The 20,653-nt window shown below is 34.0% G+C and overlaps 2 protein-coding genes across 2 annotated transcripts; both read right to left on the bottom strand.

Annotated features, from left to right (window-relative positions):
• Nucleotides 1-1,313: 1,313 nt before the first annotated feature.
• On the bottom strand, nt 1,314-11,324 carry LOC129948031 (mitochondrial amidoxime reducing component 2-like). The gene is made up of 5 exons (XM_056058840.1): nt 11,055-11,324; nt 2,424-2,673; nt 2,010-2,361; nt 1,741-1,946; nt 1,314-1,678 (listed from the first exon to the last, which is right to left on the bottom strand). Exons 1-5 carry the CDS (start codon nt 11,059-11,061, stop codon nt 1,495-1,497), a joined length of 999 nt encoding a protein of 332 aa, XP_055914815.1. The 5' UTR covers nt 11,062-11,324; the 3' UTR covers nt 1,314-1,494.
• A 4,702-nt stretch (nt 11,325-16,026) lies between these two features.
• On the bottom strand, nt 16,027-17,227 carry LOC129946541 (mitochondrial amidoxime reducing component 2-like). Its single transcript, XM_056056766.1, has 3 exons — nt 16,652-17,227; nt 16,323-16,597; nt 16,027-16,182 (listed from the first exon to the last, which is right to left on the bottom strand). The coding sequence occupies exons 1-3, from the start codon at nt 17,225-17,227 to the stop codon at nt 16,077-16,079; spliced, it is 957 nt and encodes a 318-aa protein (XP_055912741.1). The 3' UTR covers nt 16,027-16,076.
• Between the last annotated feature and the right edge of the window lie 3,426 nt (nt 17,228-20,653).

Below are 20,653 nucleotides of genomic sequence, written 5' to 3'. Positions count from 1 at the left end.
AAACCCTTGCGTAAGCTTTTTCATCTGTCCTTTTCTTTTGAGCTCGTTCGGAATAGTTTAAAAAAAAATACAAGTATCCAACCCTCGCTAAAAAAAGGTTCTTTTATCTTATCTAATGCCGTAGGCTCCTAATCACCGGCAGAAGTAGACCCACTGTTTATCCCACCGTTCATCTCACCGAGGCTAAGGACACATCACAGAAGAAAATAATATTATTGCGTTTTATATTTCAAAAGCAATTCATATTCTACTATCAATATTCGTGGATTAGAAATAAACTTTCCAATTGTTTAGTACAAGGAATTCAAGTCTAAAAATCACGTATGAATTTCTGGTGTGCCACATGGTTCTGTCCTGTCTTTTTCATTTTTATTAATGATCTCCTGTATGAAAATTGTAATTTCCTTAACTGCTTTACTACCGATAGTATTGTTAATTTTTAATATTTTTTAGATTCCCAACCCTGCTCTCCAAATGAGAATCCTCAACGGCAATGTATGATAAGGTCATTTAATTTGACATTGAATGGTTAATACAAAATCGAGTAGAATTTAATGCCTTCAAAACTCAATGCTGTCTAGAGTCGTTAGAGAAAAGAGTAATTTACCACCTTGACCACTACCCATAAGTGGCACATTCAACAAAGAAATTGCACATCATGAACTTCTCAGAATCTTCTTTGGAGGCATCTCAATGTGATTAAAAATGCTACAAAATGTTTGAGTTCCCTCAGGCAATACAAAAAATAATAATTGTGTCTCCCTTCTGATCTGGCTGTTATGTATTCCTGTACTCATTCCATCTAACCGTAATAGTAGTGCCTTAATGAATACTCATCGTCATCGGTATACCCAGCTTCGGTAGTAATGTCGAGTTTCAAGGACAGAGATTCGTTCCTTAGCCGTACTTCTCGAATATGAAATGCTTTGGCACACTCGCTTTTTCCAGTCATTAAGGAATTCAAAACTATCTCCCTTAACTAATGCTCGCATTGTGTTTTTGGCAAAAAGGCTTTTAAAAAATACCGCTTGTAGGCCAGCCCATCCAAAAAAAAAGGTTTTGATAAGCTGCTCGGAGTTAAACAGATATTTCAATAGCAGCTAAGTGATAAGAAATCTGAATCAACAAATTTACCACAACTCAACTGATGCATTAAGTTTTTTTTCTAATTTGAAAACACATGGAATTTAGAGTTGGAAAATTCCCCAAGTTCCGGTTGAAAGCTATTACGACTTTGTCCAATTGCAGCTGCAGCTCCCGCTCCATTGTGCTTAGCCAATCATGACAATTCAAAAATGTACATAAGTTATTCTTTTTTTTTCTTTTTAAACAAGTTTATTACGACTTTCGTATAGGTATAAAAATGCTACATAATATGTTTATTAAAACTTTTGATGCATAAGCCCTGATTTATGTTTGAATTTTTAATTTTTAAATGTTGTATTTTGTTCCCCAATTCTGCTCAAGCAAATTGTGTTAAATGATGTCTTATTTTCAAACACCAATGTAGACAAAATCACCAAGGGACATGATTCCGGATTGGCGTAATCCTAAATGAACACCCATGACCGGGGTTTTACCGAGTCTAGAAAATTGTCTATAACCTTTAAGTGTACTCAAAGGATTACCATCAGGGCTTCTTTTAGCTGTTTCTGGGTCAACATTCGTAAAGATGCATCTGAAAACATAAACATTTTGTTTGAAGTTTTAATTTTGTTAGTGTAAATTCAAAAGTCTAACCTTGTACATGGTTTGTTACATCTGAAGATGACTTCTTCACCAATCTTCACCCATTTCCAGTTGTCCTCCTCGAATGCCGCTGGACCCTTGACTAGGAAATTTGGTCGGAAATTCAAAACTGACACTGGATTTTGCAAACGGGTATTTAAATCAGCTATTGAGCTCTCATTTAAGAGCATAAAGCTGGTTGCATCATGAAGGGCTCCCTATATTCAATGTAAAACAAATTATTTCAAAAACTTTATAACAGAAATGGTATTATTTTTTACTGTGTCTTCTTTTAGCATTGAGCTATACATTTTATTGACAGGCTTGACATCTCGCGTAGCTTCATCGTGGGGATAATACATCAATCGAAGACCAAAATCTTCAGCTAGAATGTAGCGTGAAAACCATCGAGCAACTTCTTCGCCGCAATCAACGGTCTTCACGGGTTGATCCCATACTCGTGTGGTAATCGGGGAAAGTTTCTTGAGTCTTTCCACATCGACTTCTACATCAATCATTCCAGGTGCTGATAGTTTCATGATATTACCTTGAAAACTTGGTTGGACTAGAACCATTTTCGGGTGTTGCCTTCCTGTGATGAATTCACCATCTGTTCTAACAACCATGAATATTCTGGAATGGAAATAAGCATTTTCTTGATATTGTTGAAAGTGGAAGTTAAACTATGTATGTACCTATCACGCATCAGGTTGCTTTCAAGTCCAATTTTTGAGCAGTGTATTGAATTGACCCGGACTGGGCCACAAGACTTGACAGGGTAACAGATAAGATCGGTTAGCTCTCCTACTTTCTTCCATTCTTTTGGCGGAATGTAATTGTCTCGATAACGTTTGTAGAAATATGCTAAGCTAGAAGCTGTAACAACCCCAACTCCAGCCGCAATGTAAATTGAAAGGCGGGTTTTGTCAGCTCCTTGAATTAAAGCTATCGAAACAGAAAATATTATCATTTTATCAAAACTAGAGTAATTAAATTTATTTAAAGAAAAACTACTCTGTCACATCATATCTTTGAAACTTCAAACCCTAAAATAATTTAGAAGCTGATTTTATTTTTATTGAATCGCCACTAACTTAAGGAATTTGTTGATCTTTTTGATACTCAAATAATTGCTATACAATTTTTTCAACTTTTAATATAATCAGGAAAATTATTGGATCATTAGAGTTTTTGTCCAGTGGAGCACTTAAGATAAGGCCCTCAAATTTGTGTTTAAGGGTTAATTTGATATGTTGTAACAAAGTTGGCCAAACAGCAACAAAAAAACTGAATGAACAAAAAAATTGTCACAGTAAATTTAATTAAATATTAACATTTAATTAAATACAAAAAGATTTTTCAGGTTTATAGAGTTTGCAAAAAGATAAATAATCATAGAAATCATTTAAAGTTGAAGTAAACACAGCTAACTAAAGACTTACAAAACATTTAAGATAAAACCTTCATACTTCAATTAACTAAAATTATAAGCCAGTGTCTTATTAAAAATAAGACCTAGACAGTATTGCTTAACATTACTGTTATTAAAGACATTTTCAGGCCTTGGATACAAAAAAATGTAAGCTTCCTTGTTCTATTCTATTTTTGTGTCAAAAACTTTATCGAACCCTTAATTTTTTTTAAATACTGCTTTTAAACTTTAACACTTCCTATTTAAAGGTCGTAAAAAGTGGGTCCAACTTCAAACGTCAAACCTTCACTCTTATCTTCTTCCAGCTTCACGTAGTGTATCTCAGGACACAATTCTTGGCCCACCGTCTTTTGCCAGATACTGTTCTGTTGTTAGTTATAAACGAAGATCTGGAAAACATTTCTTAATGTTAACTTCATGAAAAAAGCCCTGGATTAACCTCAACAAATCAGTTTCGGTCATTATGTCGAAAAAAAAATTGAAGTTAGCCCCTCTTTGGCGAAAAAAATTGAAGTTAGCCCCTCTTTGGTGATTTCACTATTTCCCTAACTATTATTGCAAAACATTATGGCTGAATCACAAACACGCTTCAGCTTCGGCTTCGCCTGACGTTTACAAGTTCAGCCATATTAATTAATTGCATGCTATCACAATGGAGCTTTGACCTCACGTTTCGTTTGACAAACGTAAGGAAAGGAACGTAATGTTACTCTAAACGGAAGCTTTAGTTCAATTATCTAAACATTTGCTTTATCTGACAGCTCAACAGCTGTAAAAAAAAATATCAACAAACAAAATATTTTCTCTTTGGAGGGATGAAATAACAGAAATGTTATTCAAAGCGACCTCGAAACACGCCCACCGTAAAGCAGACGAACCCGAAGCTGAGGCGTGTTTGTGATTCAGCCATTAAAGTTTGGGAAATATATATTCTAAAAGACATTGGCTTCTTTTAGTTTTTCACTTGGTAGAAAAAAATCAAAATATTTTAAATCAAAGACCCATTCTAAAGACCTAAACTTCCTTAAAATTTCGATCCTTATAAATCAATACTACACATGCTTGATTGACAAAAATTGCTCAACTGCTCAACAAAAATTTAAATGCCATTTGATTTCTCAAAACAACCTTAGTCTTTCCAAAATTGTATTTGAAAATCGTTAGAGCCATTTTTTAAATTACTTTTTGATATATAAATTTTATTTTTATTGAGTTTACAAATATTTATATCACGCAAGTATTAAGAGCATCTTAATATACGTTTTAAGTATGACTTTTTAATGATACATTCAAAACCAGAATCAGAATCAAAAATAAAAGCAATGACATATTTGATCATCAAATATTATTGATACAGTATAAGAGCTTGTGCAGAAAAAACATTATACAATTAGGTTCATTAGTTCTTCAGAAAACTCAAAAACAAAATAATGGTTCTATATTTTTTTTATTGAAAGAAGCCAAATTAAAAAAAAAAAAAGAGGCTGGGATGCGACCCACACTGATAACTTCCCATCCCGTCTGTCGATTTGTCTTGCTTAAAAGTTTGTCTATATGTATTTTTACCAAATTTCCGCACTATTTTTTGTAGATTTTATTTTTTATGAAAAAAAAATGGACTGTTGGATTTTTATATAAAAATTACTGAATATTGAAAACAATATTTTCTCTGAAATAAAATAAGTTTGAAGCCAATATATTTAATTTTTTAAAAGCTATTTGAGCCGAATGTAAATTTTTACCAAGTTTTAGTATTGTTTTTTTTTTAGAGTTTTATTTTTTGTAAAAAAACTGTCAATTCGAATTTTTTAAAAATTTTACCAAATGTTGAAAACAATATTTCTTATAAGATAAAATTAGTTTGAAGCCAATATTTAAAATTTTCGAAGAGATATTTGAGTCGAAAATCAATTTTTACCAACTTTTATACATTTTTTTCAGGTTTTTAAATTTTGTTAAAAAAAACTGTCAATTCGATTTTTCTCAAAATTTGGTCTAATGTTGAAAACAATATTTCTTATAAGAAAAAATTAGTTAAAACCTATTATCTCAAAGTTTTTAAAAGATATTTGAGTCGAAAATCATTTTTTACGAACTTTTGTTAATTTTTTTTCGGTTTTTAATTTTTTGTACAAAAACTGTCAAATCGATTTTTTTCAAAGTTTAACTGAATGTTGACAACAAGATGTTTTAAGAGATAAAAGTAAATTAAAGCCAATATCTCAAAGTTTTGAAAAGATATTTGAGTCGAAAATCAATTTTTACCAACTTTTATACATTTTTTTTAGGTTTTTATTTTTTGTAAAAAAAACTGTCAATTCGATTTTTTTCAAAATTTTATCAGATGTCAAAAACATTATTTTTCGTTGCACAAAATTGGTTTAGAGATGAAATCATATTTCAGTCGTAAAATTTTGGAGGTGACAAATTTTTTTTTTTTTCAGTTTTATTGATTTATAAAAAAAACGTTATATTGATTTTTTTCAAAAAATATACCTGTTTGGTATCACGTTACCATATATTATATAAAATTTAATTAAAGTCTCTAGCGTTTTTGGTTCGTAAGATTTTTAAGGTTAACCAAAATTTTCACCTTTTTTTCAAACTGCTAAGGTAAAAAAACCACCCTCGCAATTTTCTTGAGAGCCCTTTCTGCATCTTTCTGCCTTATTATCTGTATAACAAAATTTATTTGAAGTCGATATCTCTTCTGGTTCTTGAGCTATGGACGACGAAAAAAACGTCGCGAACGTACGTACACACGCACGCACAGACATCTTTCTAAAAATCTTTTATTCCGACTCTAGGGACCTTGAAACGTCGAGTAATGTCAAAATTTTCAATTTGACAAATCGGGCCCATTACAATAACTTCCTATGGGAAGTGAAAAACTTAGCATAAATTTAAAAAAAATCTATCAGTTCGCTTTTGAGAAAATTCGAATTTTGACAAAAAAAATTGGATTGGCCTGATTTAGGGGAGGGCAACCAGGCAGAAGGAAAACGGAAAAAAGGTTCCACAGAACTTTAAAACTGCGATCAAGTATCTCTGAAAAATTCAGTTCATCATTCAGATCAGCAGCGAGATAATTCCAACTTAGTTTGGAAATGTATGAAGAACAAGTTTACACGCCTCAATAAAAATCAAAAGACCCTTAATCCATTCTGGCTTTCCTTTTCTCCAACTACGGTGGAAATATATTCTTATGCGGGCAAATTGATGTCGCCTCAAAACAACAAACTTAGTGGAGAAGGTTTCAGTGACTGGAAGCATGCATCCGATCGTCTCTATGAATATGAGATTTTGAAAACTCATTTGGAATCAGTAATAAGTTTAGTGCAACGGGGAAAAGTCACAGGATGCATCGATCTAAATCTAGCGATGCAAGAGGCTCAACAAATCTAGTACTGGCGAAAAATCCTGAGAATTATCGTTCGTACCATTACATTCATTGCTGTTGGCTCACCAATGGAAATTTCCTAATCATTTTGGAATTGCTAAATTTGTAGGTAACCATCAATTAGACTTCATGGATTGCCACGGCCAATCATATGACAACTAACTCTTGTCCATCGGCTTGTCAATTCTTTCATCTCGTGCAGAATTTGTACACGTTTTTCACAGCCAGTACAGAGCGGTACCGAATTTTGATTGAGAAATTATCGGAGATGAAAAGTGGCCAGTTTTTAGTCTTGAAAAAGCTCAGTGACACTCGTTGGTCTTGTCGAACTAAAGCAACAAAAGCCTTTGTCAACTGATATTTGGAAATCGAAGAAGCTTTATCCAGGATATCTTTCAATAAAAAGCAAAAAGACATCGTGATTAATGAAGCAACTCACCTTCTACAGAAGAGTGGTTTCGAAACCGTTTTTTTGCACCATTTTGGAACGATATCTTGGATCGATTGAACGCTACAAACAAGATGTTGCAAGACCCGAAAATGATTCTTGAATCGGCAATGCGTGTACTTGAATCATTGAAATCATTCGTGGAATCCAAACGAAATTATTTTAATAAATACGAGGAAGCTGAATGTGTACAATCACGCACCAGCACCAGAACGAGAAATGTGAGGTTGAATCCGCTCGATTACGGGAAAGCACAAGACGCAAATCTGTCATCCAAGGAAAAATACAAAGTATCCGCCTTCATCCCAGTGATTGACCATCTATCCGTTTCTCTTACTGAAAGATTGCATTCCTATGAAGCATTCGAGATTTGGATTCCTGAATCATCTCGAGAAGATGGATGCTGAAAATTTGCACGTTGCAGCAGAGGCATTGGTTAAAGTGTATCCGGATGATTTAGAGCCTAGTCTTGGTAATGAGTTGGTTCAATTTGTGTCTTTGATTGACTCATACAAAAATGAAAACCACTATGGAACAGATCAATCACCAGAACTATTTTACTACCAAATTCTCGAAAATCAAAATTTCAGAGCTACATTCCCAAACCTCAAAATTACATTGAGAATGTGTTTGGTTTTGATGGTAACAAATCGCACTGGAGAGCGCTCATTTCTAAAATGAAAATTATAAAAAATAGGCTTCGAACCACGATGGGACAAAACCGTCTATTGAAGCTATCTCTCCTGAGCATTGAAAGCGATTTACTCCGATAACTGGGTTTCAACAAAATAATCAATGATTTTTCAGCGAAAAAAACTCGAAAGATTCTGTTCCTTAACCCTAAATTTTAATTTCAAATAATTCTTTTTTCCGTTCATATTTAAAGGAATCTAAAGGAATCTACTTGGTTCAACAGTAAATAGTTTATTGAAAACTCGAGTGAAAAAAATGGTTTACTTTATTTTGAAAATAATTTGGGGCAAGGGGGCCTCCGCTCCTTTATTGCCCCGAAGCCTCTTGACCCCTTAATGAGGCCCTGATTGGAATCACTGTTATTTTTACGCATATCTTCTTAAAGCCATAAGTTTTAAGTTTTGCCTTAGTCTATCTAATGGTTAAGGATATAAGGGCGACACTTTTCCGACATCTTTCATGTCATGTTTAATTAAAATCCCGTGTTCGAATTTTTTTACAAAAACATTAATAGTTCTTGCAATTCTCAAGTAAAAAGTCTTAAAACCCAAAATCTCAAGATCTTGATGTCGAATTGTAATAACCTCATCGAAAAAACCGTCAGGTGAAGAAGAACATCGTGCCGTGACTAAGGGTGTTTTTTCGATAAAACTCTGGATCATTTTGATACATTTCAAAAACTCAATCAACGAAAATAGGACATAACTGGTGATGAAAAATCATGAAGTCCTGTCATAACCGTGTTTAAAAGCCTTAAAACCTTAGAATTTATGCGGACATTAAGGTATTATGTCGTTTTTAGAATTCATAATTCCGAAGATCGATGAGGAGACCAACAAGTTGGGTTTTCAGCAACACTACGGGCTACACAAGCAATGATCTCAGTTTTATTTGCCCACCAAAACATGCTTTGCGAAACACATATATCTTTTCAGTTTTCTTAATGTGCACACAAAAGTTTGAACGCCCTTTGTATTAATTTCAGCATCAAGAATAATTTTTTACACTCCCAAATATGATTTTGGTTTTTCATAAAATCGTACAAAATAAAAAAAATTAATAAAAGTGTAAAGATGCCAAAAATAAATTATAAAAAGAGGCTGGGATGCGACCCACACTGATAACTTCCCATCCCGTCTGTCGATTTGTCTTGCTTAAAAGTTTGTCTATATGTACTCGTATCAATTTTTACCAAATTTGCGTACTATTTTTTGTAGATTTTATTTTTTATGAAAAAACGGACTGTTGGATTTTAATATAAAAATTACCGAATATCGAAAACAACTTTTTCTTTGAAATAAAATAAGTTTGAAGCCAATATTTTTAATTTTTAAAAAGCTATTTGAGTCGAAAGTAAATTTTTACCAAGTTTTATTATTGTTTTATTTTTAGTTTTATTTTTTGTAAAAAAACTGTCTATTCCATTTTTTTTTTTTAATTTTATCGAATGTTGAAAACAATATTTCTTATAAGATAAAATTAGTTTGAAGCCAATATTTCAAATTTTTGAAAAGATATTTGAGTCGAAAATCAATTTTTACCAACTTTTACAAATTTTTTTTGTAGGTTTTTATATTTTTGTAAAAAAACTGTTGATTCGATTTTTTTCAAAATTTTACCGAATGTTGACAACAATATTTCTTATAAGTAAAAATTAGTAGAAAGCTATTATCTCAAATTTTTGAAAAGATATTTAAGTCCAAAATCATTTTTTTCTATTTTTTAAGGTTTTTATTTTTTGTAAAATAACAGTCCATTGGATTTTTCTAAACATTTTTCAGAATGTTGAAAACAATATTTTTTATAAGATTAAATAAGTTTGAAGCCTAAATTTTAAGTTTTTGAATAGATATTTGAATCGTTATTCAATTTTTACCAACTTTGAGTAGTGTTTTTTTAGATTTTTATTTTTTGGAAAAAAAACTGTCAATTCGATTTTTGCCAAATGTTATCAGATGTCAAAAACATTATTCTTCTTTGCACAAAATTGTTTTAGAGATGAAATCATATTTCAGTCGTAAAATTTTGGAGCTGACAATTTTTTTTTTCAGTTTTATTGATTTAAAAAAAAAACGTTATATTGATTTTTTTTTTTCAAAAAATATGCCTGTTTGGTATCACGTTATAATATATTATATACAATTTAATTCAAGTCTCTAGCGTTTTTGGTTTGTAAGATATTTAGGGTTAACCAAAATGTTCACCTTTTTTTAAACTTCTATGGTAAAAAACCACCCACGCAATTTTCTTGAGAGCCCTTTCTTCATCTTTCTGCCTTATTATTTGTATAACAAAATTTATTTGAAATCGATATCTCTTCTGGTTCTTGAGCTATGGACGACGAAAAAAACGTCGCGAACGTACGGACGTACGAACGTACGTACACACGCACGCACAGACATCTTTCTAAAAATCTTTTATTTCGACTCTAGGGAATTTGAAACTACGAGAAATGTCAACATTTTCAATTTGACAAATCGGACCTATTACAATAACTTCCAATGTGAAGTTAAAAATTATGTTATTCTAGCATTACCAATTTTTATAATGGTATCGTTAAAGTTTTAATATCACTATTTTCGTGCTTTTCCACTTAATTTCTTAATTTTTCATTTTTAAAACTAATGAAGAGGGCAACACTGAACCCCACGCACATGTTGTTTTCTCTTTGCAATTCATAATTCCAATGTCAAATCTTATCAACATAAAGAGAACATTACTTGTCACAGGGAAGGTAAGGGTCAATTATGTTGTAATGTCATTTATATTTTCTCTTTAATTTTTTTAATTATGCATTGAAAATAAATTTCCTTGCGACACCACCACATTTCAGATTCCAGATTGAAAAACTTTTATTTTCGATCGCCTTTTATAACAAAATTCGAACTTATGAAAAACACTCTCTGGGTTTGTTTGTTTTTCAGTAAAAACTAAAAACACACTCAATTAGAATCACTAAACAAACCTTTATTGAGTTAAAAAATTAACACGTCTCGCGTTATATTTGCTTATTTACTTTTCAATGATACGCTGCCTAATCAAAACATTAGACATTTTCTTCTATAATTTTGAAAGATGCATTGAATCTAATAAAAAGCAAAATATTTTAAATAAATCTAAAGCGCATGTCACTAAACACAAAACAATGTGTCAATCGCCTATGGAGAACTCTTGATTCCCCACATCATCACAGTCTGAAGTCTATGGCTTGTACCTATTGTAAGTTAGACGTCTTTTCAAATAAAAGCTTCTTACACCCTTTGATATGTATTTAAAAAATATATTTAGATTAAATCAATTGAATTTTTCAATATTTTTATGGACATAACTACTTGTCACGTTATCGCACTCACATGTCATTACGAAACGATGCGATGGAGATGAATTTTTATTGAAATAATTCTGTAGGACGTGTGACTTGAAGTTACACAACTTTCAAAAAAAAAAATATTTATTAGTTTAATGTAATAATAAAACTTTGTTAAAACCACACCCGCAGCCGGTCTGCTTTTCTTTTATTGATAAATAAATTTCGTCTGAGATTTTGGATTATTTTAAGACCGGAATGCTCGTACTTGTAGTTCCGACAGCCGGCACTCTTTTCTTTGAACTAACACTAAAAGTTGAACCTCTAAAGCAAATGCAAGTTGTTCCTCATTCAAGTTGTCCAGGTTCTGATGTAGATATTGTCGTGACAACAAGCTTACCACTTGGGAAGAATTCTAATAAAATGTTTATTTTTAAATAAAAAGTGAAAATATGGAATAGAAAAGATTGATCGTCGTTAAAAATCTATTATTTTGTATTTCTTTAAGAATTTTAACATTTTTTTTAAGTGACGAAATTTATAAAATTTAAAGCATTTTTACCATTAAAAACATCGATAACTTTAAAAATCAAGCGAACTTTAATCTTTTTTAATTAAATTAAAAACTACATATTATATGAAAAAATCGTTATCAATTATACCTTAAAATGCCCGTATTTTTAGACGTTTATATTTAAAGCTATAGATAAAATGGTATTCCGGGTATAGATAGATAAACGTCTACGTGCCGTTTTTAGTAATCATAATGGCGTGGCACGGTGAGCATCGCGCATTTGTCGTAGAGGAATATATCCGTAATGGTGGTTCTGCGATTACTACTCAGCGAGCATTTCGCATTCGATTTCAACTTGGACGACAGAACCCTGTTTTGGATGGAAAAACAATTCAAGTTTGGTTATCAAACTTTAGAGCAACGAGTTCTGCGCTAAAGAGAAAATCGTCTGGCTAACCTTTAATTGCAACAACGCAGAATAATGTGGAACGTACGTGTAAGCGCGTCTATCCAGCAATCTGCAAGGCGTTCAGCACTTAAAAATGCAGCTGCCCTTCGATTGTTTGATAGAAGTGTAAGAAGAATTTTGCACACACATCTTTATATGCATCCCTATAAAATTTTATTTAATTAATCATTAACATTATAAATAAATTGGGTGGCGCAACAGTCCGTTGGGAACCAGGGCCTAGTGACTTACAACTCTCAAAGATTCCTGTGTGCGAGTACTGTTGTCAGGACTGGAAGGGACCTACAATTTTAGGCCGAATCCGAACGGCTAATTTGAGAAAGCACTTTTTTATGACAAAAATTACTCTTGGAGGATTTGTCAATTCCTCGCAAGAAGCAGTACCCGGGAAAATTATACATTTTTTTTTAATTAAGGTGGCCCAGTAGTGGATTGAACCCAAGACCCCTTGCATGGCAGCCGAACGCTCTTGCTCTTCTTATCGACCACATTAGTTATTGCTTGTCGGATCTCAGTATTTCCGACACTTTTATCAAAGTACTGCTCTACTGATCTTTCTTCTCTTCAACTCCAAATTAACAGGCTTGAAAGATACTGCAACACCTGGGATCTAAAGATAAACTCTTGAAAAAAATGATAGGATTCGAAGCTCGGATATGGAAAATGACAAATGTGTACAAAAGCTGGTTTATGGCTAGCGAGCGTCTAGAAGCAGTACAAGAATTGAGGTATTTGGGAATTTGTATGTCTTTTAAGCACGTGCAAGAGAAGTGTAAGGAAGCCATAATTGCAATCAGTGTTCAAATCTTTTGGAAAAACAAAATTTTAGACTTGAGGTCCGAATGCCTTGTTTTTGAAATATCTATAATTTCTTGTAATAAATGTTTTGAAGGATTCGAAGTGATCCAAAAATTGAACGTTTAATTTCGCTAACCGAACACATAATGTCCACGTTGAGTCCGATGTTGCTCAAAATAAAATTAGAAATCTAATGGCCTAATTCGATTTTCTGATTCTGAAAGACCATGATCAAGCCTGGGGTGCCAGCACGTAACTTGATACAACCGCGTTTAGTCGATACAATCGAGCATTGGCAACACACATTTTGGTTGTGCCCTCGATTGTTTCGCCAGATTTGGCAGCACCCAAACACAAAAAAAAAAAGTTATCGTCGGCTGTGATTTTTGTATAAGAAAAATGGAAAAACAAAATAATATGTCAATAAATCAAAAACAGACTGATATTTCGACAAATTTTATGAGTTCTTACGTTGATTTAGCGAGCGGAATTCTAAAAACAGCCAGCCCAAGCCAGCAATATGCTGTGGGGAAAACTGATTGAATCCCTAAACACAGAGGGTCCTCCACAAAAACATCTTAAAGTTTGGAAAAACTAGGTTGATAATAGGTACATACATACATACATATTGAGTAAATACATTCAAGCTATGAAACCTTTTTCAATTTAAATAGATGTTCCTTTTCTTTAAGTCTTAAAATAGGAATATGAGTACCATCAACGCAGCCCACTATTCCCGGTAGTTTAAATTTCCTATAATAATACTTATTGCTGTCTCCAAATTTAGAGCTATTAAATTTAATCCATTGCGAACAAAACTTACTTTCCAGGAGACTCAACGTTCGGCGAAAGAACTTGGAAACTGTTTTATGTGCCATACTTAGCAACACATTTGTTCCAACATTGGTTTGGTAACTCCCACTGGCTAGGATATTTAATGTTGCACAAAGCTGTAGAACTGGTGGAACTGATGTTCTTCTTCTGTCTTCTGGAAGATCTAACGAGCTAAGTATCATGTAAAAACATTCCTTGTTGACTCTAAACTGATGCACAAAGCTAAAAAAAAATGTTTTACAAATTTTATACACGATCTTTCTTTTCTTTTTGAATATTTACTCATTTTCCCTAAATTCTAATGGGACTCAAATATCTTTTTTTGATTTAAGCACAGGACACTTTTTCCCCTTCAGTTTCACTCTCAAAAAAAAAAAATATTTGGAAGAAAACTTAAAATTGAAAATAAAATGGAATAATTTCAAAGAAAACTCATTTGACATTTAATTTTTTAGTTCACGATGACTTTTTTAAGTAAAAGTCAGAATGGAACTCGTCTCGAATTACGTGCAGTCAAAAATAATTTGTTTCGAGTAAATCGACGATCGACAATCCTCGATAGTATCAAGTTATGCTGGCACCTCTGATATTCGTCTCCACAAGTCAATTAAGACTAACCTTTTCCGAACGAAATCATCACCATTAAAGAAATAGATAGCTCTTGGAAAAAAGCATGGCCTCGGGTTGGATATTTCTGAATCAAATTTAGATAGTTTGGATAAGTTATTTGCGAAATTTCCTTTAAAAGTTAAAATCACAATTTTTCGAATAAGATTGGAAATTTTTAGCTAACACTATGTTCCTCATCTAGCAGATTTATCAATCTTGTGTATGTATTTCAACAGCGCTTTTGATAATTATCACTTTATAGCTTTGTATCACATCTGGGACGAACTAAAAAGTGTCTTCTCTAAAGTGTCTTCTCTAAAATACAGTTAATTTAGAAATTTTGAATGGTTCAGCGAGGTGTACAAATCTTTACGGCTTTTTAATCGAAAATATTTCTTGTAAATCATGAGTATAGACCATATTAAAGCTTTAAACTTTTTCTTAAGGGTTTAAAATCACTTCATCTTTTTAAGTTTAGTTTAGTTTATTTCATTAAAGAGAGTAAATTTTTTTGTATTTTTTCTATTCTAGAAGAATGAGTGATATAATAGGGATTCCAAACTATGCTGCAATATTCCAGAACCGATCTAAGAAGTGCAATGATTTTAGGGTGTAGGGGTTGAAAAAATCCCTAGAGTATCTTCTGATAAACCCTACCATCACATTCGCTTTACTGACTATGTAATCGATGTGCTTATTAAACAAAAGCTTTTCATCCAATATAACTCCCAAATCCTTTTTTGCCGTAACCCTATTTAAACTCGTATTGTTGATAGTATAATCAGTTTTTTTTTCTATGGCATGTAAGGCTCTGACATTTAGCAACATTCAGGAACAACTTGTTAACTTCTCACCATTTGGCTAGTTTTTGGATATCCTCTTGTAAATACAGACAGTCTGTAGAAGATTTTATGAGCCAGAAAATCTTGACATCATCGGCAAACATAAAATACTTCGACTGTTTAAAATTTACCGGAATGTCATTTATAAAAATGAGAAATAACAAAGGGCCAATATGACTTCCTTGCGGAACAAATGAAGTTACTACTCTACTTTTGGATTTAAACTTTCCCAATTTTACAAATTGAACCCAATTTTTTAAATAGGAAGAAATCCATTTTATGAAATTAAAATGAAAACCAAGTTCTTAAACCTTAAAAATTAGAATATTATGATTAACTCTATCAAAAGCTTTTGCAAAATCTGTAAAGACAATATCAGTCGGTAAACCATTTTCGAACCCGCAAAGTACAGAATCTCATAGAAATGAAAGGTTCGTATCAGTAGATCTTTTTAAGAAAAAAATTTAATTTTTTACAGACAAGCATCTTCTTATTTTAGTGTTACAAATCACGCTAAAATTGTTTCAAAAGCTATTGTTTCCAGGATTTTTAAACTTGGTAATATTTTAATTTTCGTAAATTTATGTTTTTTTTTCTATTTTCTAAAATTGTTAATTAACTTTCTGTTGAGTTCATATATTTTCTGTCTATTGATTTTAAGTTTTAAACAAAGCCTAAAAGTAAAAAAATATCAATTGTTTTTATTTTCTTATAAGTAAAAATGCAATTGTGCTTGATCAAAACATGCACAGGGGAAACTATTTTGGCAACCATGAACACGCATAAGAAACTCTCAACACAAAACCTGGAGAGGCACTCAGAAGTTCTTATGACATTTGAGTGGTATTGTTGTGTCTATAAAATTCTGTTTATGTTTGAAATTTGTTTTTTTTTTTTGCTTTGCAGACGCTCTTCTGCAAACAACCTAAAGAGAAAAAGAGAATTAAAAAAATAATAAACAAAATTTATTCGATAAAAAGTATAATTTATTTTACTTTGTATTCAAATGACAACGAATACTTCATCACCCAACTTCACAGAACCTTCTTTATAAAGATTAAAATAGATTCCCATCTCTGGCTCAATCTGTCCTGGTTTCATTCGATATCTAGAAAAGATAATAATTCCATTTGTTTAACAATAAAAATATATAATATTCTGAAAGCATGTGAATAATTGTTTATGAAAAAATATATGTATGATTATTGCATTCTTATTTTTGTTATGATTTTTTTAAGATTAAATTACTTTTTAAGAGTTCGCAGAGGTTCAAAATCTGGACTACGTTCGGCTGTGAAGGGATCAACATTGACAAGAATACAGCGGTAACATGGGGCTTTATATTGAAAAATAGCTTCATTTCCAATTCGCATCCATTTCCAGCTGTCTTCGGAAAATGCGGGAAGTTGAGAATTGTTTATCACAAAGTTACCACGAAATTGCCAGTGATGGATTGTGTTTGGTAAACGGTCTTTTAAGTCCATGATTGATTCATTGACTAAGACCATGTATGGATTTGGTTTCTAAGAAGATAAAGAAAATGATAAGGTGTTTGCAGATATTGACACTTTTCTTACCCAATTCTTTCGAAATAGAATATTTTTCAAGTTATTGGACATCATGAACAATTTTACGGCAGTTTCTTTTTTGAACAGAAACTTCGAAAACCAATTTCCAAAATACGAATCACATTCAACCAATCGTGTAGAAGACTTCCCAAAAGCTTTGATAACTTCCTTGCGTCCTTCGGAGAGCTGATGAACATTTAAGATCAAAGGATCCATTCCAGGTGCAGTGACTTCTATTTCATCATCATTGATTAATTTTGGCTTTATTTTTAACATTTCTGGCTGAGCTCCAGCAAACATAGGTTTATCATCTTCATTGACTAAAATGAATTGTCTATCTTTTAAATGTCCAAATTTTATTCCACTTTTTTCACACAAAACCTCTTGAAGTTCAATTCCACCACATGATTTAATTGGATACATTATGATTTCTTCTAAAGTTCCAACATATTGCCAATTGTCTTTTGGAGGTTTGCTTAACTCACGAAGACTACGACGACGGGAACGACGTTTGTGGAAAAAATATAGAAATCCCCCAACAAAAGTAGCTCCTCCAAGAACTAATACTAACTGTACACCTTTCATCGGATACAAATCAATAACTGAAATTGTTTAAAAACGGAACATGAGTTTCAATTTCAAGGCTGATAATGAATACTGAAATGTGCTTAATTCATTGTATCTCTTTTAAAGAGAACATGTTCTCTTGTTTCTGTCCTCCCTTCCATTATTTCGCGATCTTCTTTACACTGTTTTTGAAGTATTCTTTATATTATAGTTACTCAAACTGATCCCTAAAAGCTCTAGAAACAAACATGATTTTGGTGAATACCGCCCGATCTAACTTCTTCCCGTTCTCTCCAAGATTTTCGAAAACATCTTTTGCGAGACGAATTAATTAGTTACTAGAGAAAAAGGTTAGCACCGAACAACAAGCTTACAGGCCAAATAGAGGGGTATCAACGCTTTTGCATTTATTGGAACATAAACTTGCAGAAAATTTGTCGAAAACTAAGCACAGTTATGTGATCGGACTTAGAAAATGCTTTTGACAGAGTAACAATGGTTTCGGTAATCGAGCAGCTTTACAAATGGGGTGTACCTAAGAAAATACTTAAGATTGTTACATCTGTTATGGCTAATAGAACCTTTAAAGTAAACGTGGATGGATACGAATCTATTCCAAGGAAATTGGACAATGGCACACCGCAAGGTTCACCACGTTCAGTAGTGTTGTACAACGCATGCATAGAATCCTTGATAACTGAGCTTTCACAACCCACTTACAATTTCGATTTTATTAGAGTTTTCGCCGATAATATCTATGTCGTAGCGTCCGGCATCCCAAACCAGGTTCAAGATATTCTTTAACAAGCAGACTTGTCAATGTCAAGATGGTACGAGAAAACGGGTACAATTATACTACCCTAAAAAATTGAGACACTTCATCTCTGTAGAAAAAAAATGTACTTGTATTCCACTCATTGAAAACCAGTGGCAACATTGCCTTGCAGCCATCAGAGATGCCGCCTCTGAAGTGCTAGGTTTCACACGGCCAACACAGCGAAACCCCTGGTTTGACGACGAATGCCGGCAAGCGCACGCAGTGAAACAAGAGGCATACAAAACGGCGCTGCACAAAAGGACTAGAGCTGCTCGCGAGCTCTACGAGCAGAAGAGGAAAAGGGAACACCGGCTTCTTAGATGGAAAAAAGAGAGCATGAGAAGCGCCCGATCGAGGAGATAGAGGGATGTCACAACAGGAATGAGGTTCGTAAATTTTACCAAAAGGTAAAAAAAAACCTCCCAAGGGTACCAGGCACGAACCGAAGCCTGTAAAGACGATCAGGGGAACATCGTAGTAGAACCGCAGTCGATGCTGAGAATATGGAAAAATCACTTCTCCAAATTATATAACGGCGATGACGAACCGAATTCCGCTGTAAGGGAGATAGAACCACTCAACCTCGGCAACGCAGATCAACAATTCCGCCTACCCGACCTTGACGAAGTGAAGATAGCTATATCTAAACTTAAGTCAAACAAAGCTGCTGGAGCTGACGGCATCACCGCCGAACTATTCAAAGCAGCAGGCGATGACTTGGTAGGGAGCATGCACCAACTCATCTGCAAAATTTGGTCGGAAGAAAGCATGCCCGATGAGTGGAATCTCAGCATAGTGTGCCCGATACATAAGAAAGGAGACCCTCTAAATTGTGCCAACTACAGAGGCATCAGTCTCCTTAACATTGCGTATAAGATCCTCTCTGCCGTATTATGTGAACGTCTGAAGCCATTCGTCAACAACCTGATTGGTCCTTATCAGTGTGGCTTCAGACCAGGAAAGTCCACTATCGACCAAATATTCACACTACGGCAGATCTTGGAAAAAACCCAGGAGCTTCAAATCGATACCCACCATCTCTTTATCGATTTTTAAGCCACGCATGACAGCATCTATAGAGAAGAGCTCTACCGAGTAATGTCTAGTTTTGGCATCCCTGTCAAACTTATCCGTTTGTGCAGAATGACGATGGAGAATGCACGCTGCTCTATCAAGGTCGGAAAAGATCTTACCGATGCATTTGATGTCAAAAAAGGTTTTAGACAAGGCGATGCACTGTCATGCGACTTCTTCAACATCGTTCTGGAAAGAATTGTGCAAAACTTAACCGTCAACACTAGAGGCACAATCTTCCAAAGGACCATCCAATTACTCGGATACGCAGATGATATTGACATAATTTTAAGATCAAGGCGTGATGTCAGTGGAGCGTTTTTGAGCATTGCGACGGAAGCGAAGAAGATGGGTTTAGTGGTCAATGAGGGCAAGACCAAGTTTATGCTGTCATCAAAAAAGGACACTGAAGAACGACGCGACGTCTTGGACAAAACGTCACCATGGACAGCTATAACTTTGAGGTAGTTAAGGACTTTGTCTATCTAGGCACCGCTATTAATATAGACAACGACACCAGCGCTGAAATCAAACGAAGAATAACTCTTGCAAATCGCTGCTTCTTTGGACTTAGAAGGCAGTTGAGAAGTAAAGTCCTCTCTCGAGCATGTAAAATCACCATCTATAAGACACTCATCATCCCGGTTCTCATTTATGGCGCTGAGGCCTGGACCCTGTCAAAGAAAAATAAGAGCGTCTTAGGATGCCTCGAGAGAAAAATTCTTCGGGTGATTTTTGGTTCCGTACGCATAGATGGAGAATGGAGGAGAAGATAGAACGACGAACTATACGGGCTGTACAGCGACACTGACCTAGTTAGCAGAATTAAAGTCCAACGGCTTAGATGGCTAGGTCATGTAGAGCGGATGGACATCAACGCTCCAGCCCGGAAGGTCTTCGAATCCAATCCCGAAGACGGCGCAGTAGAGGAAGACCGCGACTCATGTGGCGCACCCAGGTGGGAGAGGACCTCAACTAACTTGGCGTGCGAAACTGGAAACAGCTAGCTAGGGACCGAGCTGGCTGGAGACGCTTGTTGGTTGAGGCCCAGGTCCGCCCCGGACTGTAGTAAGTAAATCCCAAATACATCGAGAAAACGGTCAAGAATGGTGGCGGCAGTATCATACCTTGAGGTTAATTTGTTTGGTAGGGCGTTGGACCAATACATTTGATTGAGGGTAAAATGGGTCAAAATATGAAGGCGAATATCATGAAGGATACGATGCTGCCTTATAAGGATGGAAATGCCTCTCAGATGTGTTCTGCAGCAGGACAACGACCCTAAGCATACATCCAAACCTGCTCAAAAGTATTTTAAAGACCAAAAAATCAGCGTACTGGAGTGGTCATCCCAATCGCCTGACTTTAACTTCTTAGAACATTTTGGGGGAGATTTAAAATGCGCGGTTAGGAAACATTTAACAAAAAATAAAACCAAACTGTATAGGATGCTTCAACAGGGGTGGTACAATATTTCTATTGACAGATGCCGCCGATTTTTTGACTCAATGTCCAGTAGATGTCACACTGTAGTTAAAGCTAAGTAATTGGCT

This window comes from Eupeodes corollae, chromosome 2, assembly GCF_945859685.1.
Source record: "Eupeodes corollae chromosome 2, idEupCoro1.1, whole genome shotgun sequence".
Classification (NCBI taxonomy): domain Eukaryota; kingdom Metazoa; phylum Arthropoda; class Insecta; order Diptera; family Syrphidae; genus Eupeodes; species Eupeodes corollae.
The sequence above is the reverse complement of the archived record's forward strand: the minus strand, read 5'-3'. Positions and strand labels throughout refer to the sequence as shown.

What these genes read in the sequence shown, in the direction of transcription:
- LOC129948031 (XM_056058840.1), bottom strand. An exon ending in AGCAACCTGATGCGTGATAG is followed by an intron (nt 2,362 to 2,423) that starts GTACATACATAG and finishes TTTCCATTCCAG; the next exon opens with AATATTCATGGTTGTTAGAA. An exon ending in TGTAACAAACCATGTACAAG is followed by an intron (nt 1,679 to 1,740) that starts GTTAGACTTTTG and finishes TTATGTTTTCAG; the next exon opens with ATGCATCTTTACGAATGTTG.
- LOC129946541 (XM_056056766.1), bottom strand. Translation starts at nt 17,227, where the DNA reads ATGAAAGGTGTACAGTTAGTATTAGTTCTTGGAGGAGCTACTTTTGTT. An exon ending in TTCTATTTCGAAAGAATTGG is followed by an intron (nt 16,598 to 16,651) that starts GTAAGAAAAGTG and finishes TTATCTTCTTAG; the next exon opens with AAACCAAATCCATACATGGT. An exon ending in CCTCTGCGAACTCTTAAAAA is followed by an intron (nt 16,183 to 16,322) that starts GTAATTTAATCT and finishes TATCTTTTCTAG; the next exon opens with ATATCGAATGAAACCAGGAC.